This window comes from Lagopus leucura, unplaced genomic scaffold (assembly GCF_019238085.1).
Source record: "Lagopus leucura isolate 7727_CA_CO unplaced genomic scaffold, USGS_WTPT01 55279-0_obj-0_obj, whole genome shotgun sequence".
NCBI classification, from domain to species: Eukaryota; Metazoa; Chordata; class Aves; order Galliformes; family Phasianidae; genus Lagopus; species Lagopus leucura.
In genome coordinates this window covers 2,238-9,764 of record NW_024966423.1, presented here as the reverse complement: position 1 = coordinate 9,764, position 7,527 = coordinate 2,238, and the positions used below count along the sequence as shown (strand labels likewise).

Here is a 7,527-nt window from a genome sequence, read left to right as displayed (position 1 = left end):
GGCCCAGACGGCCGCCCTGATTTGGAGGGTTGTCAGAAAGGGCCAAACTCTCTGCTCCTTCGTTACTGGTGTTTGATTAATTGGGATAGCGCCCATGTGATGAGTTGAGGTGGGGACACAGCGAGCTGCCAGCGCAGGGGCTGCGTGGGGACACACAGCAGCGCTGCTGCTCCCTACCTGCGCTCCACACTGGTGGAGGACAAGGTTTAATTGCAGACTCATTAATGAGGACTGCAGCCACAGCGATCCCAAACCCGCCTGGGGTCCCAACGCTGCTCCTGCTAAGCAGCAGAATCTCTCTGATCACCTCCCAGTGCCCCTCAGTGCCGTCACAGCCCCCAAATACTGCACGTCCAGCAGGAAAGCGGGCACCCAAACACTGATACGACGGCTATGGGGCAGAGACCCACAGCCCACAGATCCCCACCTGCAGCAGGAGGGGGATACTCACGAGGCAGGCCGGTCTTGTCGCAGATCGATGGTGAAGACGACAGCATCTTCACCTGCTGATAGGAAAGTGCATGGAGAATCCGGTTCTAGGGCCAGCTGTAAGATAAATACTCGGGCATTGGTTCCCTTTTCACCCAACAATGCACTCGAATCCCTTTCTCCCCATAACCCACCCCACATCCCCGCGTCCTCGACGCCCCATGGCTGCGTGCTGCTCTGCCAGGCAGCACAACAAGGCCCCCCTCAGCCCCCCCCATGCCCCCGGCCCACGGAGGTAAAGGGCATTTTGAGGGCTCACCTTGTGAGAAGCTCCCTTGTGCTGTGCCACACGCTTGGTGCTCCTGCAGCACTGCGTGGCCGAAAGCTCAGCCACCCGCACCTGCCCGTCCCGAGCACACATGGCCAGCGTGGAGTCACCGCTGTTGGGGAGGAACTTGGCCTGGAAGACAGCAAGCAGAGGGTGAGGGCTCACAGCCGAGTCTGAGGAGCAATGAGGATTAGATCTTTAGAGGCGCAGCTGGAGGGTCGAGAAACCATCCCGGCTCTTGTGGGAGAACCCGGAGGAGACACGGGAAGGATCGCGGCCCGGGAACCCCGCGGCGAGGCCGGCTGTCCGGGCCCCCTCTGGCGGCAGAGCCGCGGCACAGCGCAGCACCGTCGGAACGCTGCTCCTCCCGCACCGCGATCAACAGCAGCAGCACCGGCCGGGGGCTCCGGGCAGAGCAGCAAAGCTGTGCGGCCCCCAGCCCAAGTTTGGAGCCGCTCGAGTTTCGACGGCCCCCAGCTTTGAGAAAAGCCCCTTCTGCTGCCCCGCACAGCAGCAGCAGGCAGGGAAATCGGGCCCTGACCCGGCAGGGTGGGATGCAGCACCCACAGAGACCGGAGCGGGAGCTCCTCACCTGGAAGACGTTGCTCTTGTGGCCGCTCTCGAACTCCAGCACCGGCCGCCTCCGCACCCAGTCCCACACCACCACTTTGAGGTCGTCGCTGCCGCTGGCCAGCCACGTGCCCCTCTGGTTGAAGTGCAGCGTGTTGACGCAGCCCGTGTGGCCCTCCAGGCCGTGCTGCAGGCGGAAGCGCTGCACGAAGAGCCGGGCCCCGCAGGCCTCGTAGACGAAGCGGGGGCTGGAGCCCAGCTCCCTGTCCCGCAGGGCGCGGATGGCCTGCCAGCGGGGCCGCGGCAGCGCCGTGGTCTCCGAGGACACCCAGTCCTCCAGCGCCTGCTCGTCGTCCGAGGAGTCTCGGTCGTGGTTGGCACGTTTGCGCTGAGCTCGGCGGTGGGATCGCTGCTCCTCCTCTTCCTCCTCCTCCTCCTCCTCCTCCGAGTGCGAGCAGTCGAGGGTGCGCGACTCCTCGTTGATGGAGTAGTGGCCCGTGTCGTCCATGCTGTCAGAGTCCTTCTCCTCCGCAGAGCTCTCGGTGTCGGTGTCGCGGCTCTCTGTGCTGGTGCGGTTGGGCCCCACGTCGTCTCCAGTGAGGCTCAGGCTGACGTCGGACGCCTCCACCTCGATGCCGGAAGAAATTTCTCGGCCCTCCTCGGCTGACATCTCCTCCGGGCTGCTGGACAGGCTGCCTGCACCGCACAGACAGTGCTGTGAGCTCCGAGACGTCCCGGCCCACCTGCTCTTTCCACCCCATCCGACCCCTGCACGACGGCAGAGGAGCGAGGCACGCGGCCCCTTGACAGGGAGCTGAGGTGGCCGGAGTGAGCCCTGACCCCTCCAGCCTCTGCTCTGCACCCAGCGCCAGCCCGCAGAGCCGGACCCCACCCGGCCTCGGTCCCTCTTTCTGTCTCCCCCAGCTCCATCTCCCCTGCACTGCTCCCCACGTTGCTCCCCTGGGGCTGAGCTTCCCCTGCCTTCACCATTCGCGATGTCCGTCTTTCCGTCCATGCTGCTCCCTTTATCCGACATCTCCTTTCTCGCTGCGTGCTTCCCCTGAAGGCAAGAGAGGGAGAAAGCAGGAGCTGGAGCGGCCCCGCCGCGGGGACCACGCTATCCTAAAACACAAAGGCACACAGTGAGAGCACTCAGCACACCCCAGGGCTCCACCACCCCACGTCCCCCTATGAAGCCCAGCCGCTCTCCCCCAGCGACGGACTCTGACCCCACACACCCCACAGGGCAGCCCGGCGCCTTGCGCTGCTTCCCCCGACACCTGGAGCACAAGGAGCGCTGGGTTTCCCCGTCCATCTCAGCGCCTGCAGCCCACAAGCTGCTCCAGGGGGAACTTTTAAGGTCTTGAAGCCCCTTCCCACGCACAGCGCTCTCCCCTTCCCAACAAGGGGCCACCAGGGCAAAGAGGACCCATTTCTGCACAGGATGCAGCAGACACCGCATCAGAAGGCGATGCTTCCCCACGGATGGATGCAGCACATCCCAACCCGGCACCCAGTGCAGCCCAAAGCCAAAGCCCAGCTCAGAGCCGGGGAGGCACAGCGGGGAGACACGAGCAGCGCAGGTAAAGGAGGGGAGAAAAACAAAACCGTCTCAGGGATGTTTTGCTCCCTCATTGCCCCCCTTCTGCTTCTAGGCCGAGCGCTTTCAGCTCCCCGTTTACAGAGAGGGCAAAGCCAAAGCTGGGCCATCATTAACTCTGATTACAAACCGAGATTAACCAGGAATTAACACCAGCCCCAGGCAGCAGCACAAAGGCTGAATGCTCCAAGCCAACCACACTCATCATGGGGGTCTGGGGGGGCACCGGGCTCATCCTGAGCACATCTGCTGCCACCGGGTCACAGCCCTGCCCCCCGAGGACCCCAACCCACAGCTCAGCCTCTGGCCACAAGCGCTGCCTCCTCCAGCACAAAGAGCCCTGCGTGGCTCCGTCACATCAGGGATCCCACAGCCGCACAGCCGCAGCTGGGGGAGCCTCAGCGCCCACAGAGGGAGCAGCGTTTGCATTTCGTTCCTCAGGAGGGGGCTTCCTCTGCCAAATCACCCGCTCTGATCTGTCATTCACAGAGCTGAGCAGCAAGGAATCACAGAATCATAGAATCACAAGGTTGGAAACGACCTGTAAGATCATCCGGTCCAACCATCTCCTCATCACCACAGCCACCACCAGCACCAAAAACCACATCATAACCACTTCACCACCAAACCACATCACGCAGCTCCTCATCCAGACACCTCTTGAACACTGCCAGGGTCGGCGCCTCCCCCACCCCCCTGTGCAGCCATTGCAGTCCTGACCGCTGAGAGAAAAAGTTCCTCCTCACATCCAACCTAAACCTCCTCTGCTGCGACCTGCGGCCGTTTCCCCGGGTCCTGTTTGGTACCTGGGAGAAGAGGCCAAATCCCTCCTCACCCCAGCCTCCCTTCAGGCAGCTGCAGAGCGCAGTCAGGTCTCCCCTGAGCTCCTCTTCTCCACGCTGAACCCCAGCTCCCTCAGCTGCTCCTCATCTTTGTGCTCCAGACCCCTCACCATTTTGTTGCCCTTCTCTGCACGCGCTCCAGGGCCTCAAATGTCTTTCCTGCAGTGAGGAGCCCAAAACTGAACACAGCACTGGAGGTGCGGCCTCAGCAGAGCTGGGTGCAGGGGATGCTCACCTCCCTGCTCCTGCTGGCCATTTCTAATGCAGGCCAGGATGCTGTTGGCCCTTTGGCCACCTGGGCACCCTGTGGGCTTCTGTTCAGCCCAGCATCAACCAGCACCCCCAGGTCCTTCTCTTCTTCACACTCATCCAGCCGCTCATCCCCAAGCCTGCAGCGCTGCATGGGGTTGTTGTGGCCAAAGTGCAGCAGCCAACACTTGGCCTTGTTGAACCTCAGCCCGTTCACCTCAGCCCAGAGATCCAGCCTGTCTGAATCCCTCTGAAGGGTCGCCCTGCCCTCAGGCAGATCCACACCACCTCCCAGCTTGGTGTCATCTGCAAACTTACTGAGGGTGCCCTCAATGCCCTCATCCAGGTCATCAATAAAGATATTAAACAAGATGGGCCCCAGCACTGAGCCCTGGGAGACTCCACTTGAAACAGGTCACCAGCTGGACTTCACTCCACTCACCACGTCCTGCTGGGCACGGCCCTGTAGCCAGTTCCTTACCCAAAGGAGTGTCCACCTGTGCAGACCACGGGCAGCCAGTTTCCCCAGAAGAAGCCTGTGAGGGACCGTGCCAAACCTCTGCAAGGTCCTTGCAAACCTTTGCAATTCCTTTGCAAGGAACTCGCTTCCCAGAGGAAAGCAATCCAGCACGGAGTAATGAGCCCGACTTCACCTCTCACCCAGCCACACGAGGGGCAGAGCTTCACTTGGAAAGAAAGCGAGCCGACCACTGAGCTCCTGGTGGCGAGCAGCACGCTGGAGGACGCTGAAGGAGGAAGAGGAGCACAGCCACAACTCTGCCATCTTCTCCATGTGGGGCTGTGAGACTCATCACCCAGGGGCAGGTGCTCCGCATCGGCAGCAGAAGCGCATCCCCGCGGTCCCATGCCGGCTCTGCTCGCCATGAGACGCAACGCCAGCAGCTCCTCGGCACGCGCTGTGGGCTGGAAGGAGCCCCAAAGAGGAGGAAAAGAAACCCCCGGGCCGCCCCCAAAGAGCTGCAGCTCAGGGTGGTGACAGGGATGGAAAGGGGCCCTGCGGGAACGGTGCAGCGCGGAGCTGAGGTGTCACCTGCTGGAGGTGCGGCACAACTGCGGCACCAAAGCGATCGCTCCCACCTCCCCGAGCTGCAGCGATGCTTCAGGCGATCATCAGGACGCCGCTCGGCCCCGCTGGGGGTCACCAGCCCCACAGCATGCCCCAAACAGGGCTTCGCTCCGATCCGGGCCGATGGATGGGCGCCCATCAGCAGCCCCACAGCACGCACTGAACGGGGCTTCGCTCTGATCCAGGCCGATGGACAGGCGCCCATCAGCAGCCCCACAGCAGCACCCCGTCCCGCGGCCCGGCTCCCCTCCCAGGCACCGACATGCTGGTTCTGCGCTGCCCCGGACGCTGCATCTGGACAGGATCAGCCCTGAACGCCTCACATGCTCACAGCACCCCTGCGAAGGCCCTATAAATATCCCTCCGCATGCCACAGCCCGGCCGCCTCGGCACCGAGCCGCCACCTCCTCCTGAGCTCATCCCACAACAACGGGCTCTCTGGGGCCGTTCCCCCCCACCCCGAGCTTCACACGCAGCCACCAGCCGCTCCAGCAGCTCCTGGGTGCTGGCAACATCAGCATCGGGTCACAGCGGCAGCAAGCGGGCTGCACAGCGCCGGCAATCGGAGCGTTCACAGCCTCTCCATCCCCAAACTCCTCCCCGCAGATTTACACAGCTCTATAAACATCACACGGCCCCGCCGGGAGGCCTGGCTGCGTTTGGGATACACAAATAAGGAGCAAGCAGACATTAAAAACAAAAAAAGAGCAGACACCCACAAGCGAGAGCCCCTCGGCCCCGCTTCCAACCCAACCCCCCCCACTATGAGCCGCAGCCTCGTGGCCTTGGCGCTGCCGGTGCAGAGCACACGTGTTGTGCCGGGTTCCTTTCAGCCTCTTCTATTTAAGGAAAGTTCTCTCATCGGGGCCGGACGGCAGCAGCTCGCAGTGTGGGGCGGCTCCGGGGCCAGCAGGTAGCTCAGTCCCCATAGAAAACCCCACCGACCCACGGCAGCCAAATCCCCCCTTGTGGGGTGGAGGGGAGCCTCCGGTTGGCCAACGCTTGGGGAATCCCCCCCTCGTGCTGAGAGATCTGGAGAGGTTTGGATCATTACAAAGCTCCCAGTCCCCGCTGATGACGTTAATGAAGCAGCTTCTCACTCGCAGTTAAAGGGAGATCAGCGATTCCCACCTCTCCCCCTGGATCGGAGCATCATGAGCCCATCAGCACAGTGACCCACAGCACCTCTGTGGGGACGCAGCGTCCGTCCGTGGGGCTGCCACACAGCCATCCCCAACCCCAGGGCCCCGCCATCCTACAGACCCCCTCCCTAGCAACAGCCCAGACCCAGGGTCCTACTGCCCCACAGACCCCCCCTGAACCCCCCTATTTGCAGTCCCAGAGCAATATCCCACAGTGAGTGCCCTGCTGCCCCACAGGCCCCCTTCTACCCTTATTTGCTCTCCCACAGCAAAACCCCATAGCCAGTGCCCCACTGTCTTCTGAGTGGCTGAGCAAGGGAAATACAGGACAGTGCAACCGTGCTGCTAATTAACTGCAGGTAATGAGCCCCTCAGCACCCTGCATCTCCCCCTTCCCATCCAGAGACGGTGAGGACAGGGGCTCCACCTCACTGAGAGGAATTGGGGCTGGGGGAGGTGGCCAACCCCAAGAACGGGGAAACCCCCCCATATGAGGAGCTGGGAGCTCCCTGCCGTGAGCTGACACCAGGAATCCGGCGTCACAATGGAGATCAGCACCAACACGGCTCCAAAAATCAACGCACGGGAAGGAAGGAAGGAAGGAAGGACAGACAGACCCCAAGGAGCACAACCTGCCCATCGCAAACAGCCCCTCCAGTAAGCTGCCATCTCCCAGTTTGGAGCCTTTACTGGGAGGCTCTGCCCAGTACCCGACTCACCTGCAAGCAGAGGAAGGGTGAAGGCCTGGCAGGGTCGGGAACCGGGGACAGCCGTCCCAGCACCGCAGCGCCACGGGGACAAAGGTGACAGTCCTGGAAAGGAGGGGGTGACAAAGCCACACAGTGGATAACGGTTGGACACGGGGGCTGGGGGGGAGCCCCAGTAGCCCCTCGATGGGATGATGGCGTTCTGGGGGTGGAAGGGACCCCCACTGTCCCCCCCCCCTCCCAAGGGCTGAGGACCTTTGGGTTTACAGAAACAGGATCTGGGTGCAACAGAGACAACAGCCCCACACAGAGGGTCCTGTCCAGGGGACACAAGGATCCCTGGAATGTTTCCCATAAAGGAGAAAGGACCCCCCTCTCCCCCCACCTCCTCCAGATCCCCTGACCCCAGGAGCTCTCAAATAGGGTTGGAGGACCTCCATGGAGCACCAAAGATGCCCTCTCAGCTTCCCCCAGAACAGGCACAGATGCTCTATAGGTAGCAGGGATCCCCCCACTCTCTCTCCCAGAACTCCCAGAAGGCACTATGCCCCATGGGGGGGGGGGGGGGGGGGG

General features: G+C 62.5%; 1 protein-coding gene across 4 annotated transcripts in view; it reads right to left on the bottom strand.

Annotated features, from left to right (window-relative positions):
* Positions 1 to 38: 38 nt before the first annotated feature.
* LOC122192571 (DDB1- and CUL4-associated factor 8-like) overlaps positions 39 to 7,527 on the bottom strand; it is an 8,807-nt gene continuing 1,318 nt past the window's right edge. The window contains exons 2-6 of one of the 4 annotated variants that reach the window (XM_042893146.1): positions 6,967 to 7,059; positions 2,309 to 2,449; positions 1,350 to 2,023; positions 749 to 889; positions 39 to 546 (exon numbers count right to left, since the gene is read on the bottom strand). In XM_042893146.1, the coding sequence (XP_042749080.1) occupies positions 448 to 546; positions 749 to 889; positions 1,350 to 2,023; positions 2,309 to 2,363 (969 nt within the window). In that variant the 5' untranslated portion in view covers positions 2,364 to 2,449; positions 6,967 to 7,059 and the 3' untranslated portion in view covers positions 39 to 447. The remainder of the gene's footprint in view (positions 547 to 748; positions 890 to 1,349; positions 2,024 to 2,308; positions 2,450 to 6,966; positions 7,060 to 7,527) is intronic. The other 3 variants (XM_042893145.1, XM_042893148.1, XM_042893147.1) reach the window with 3 other exon arrangements.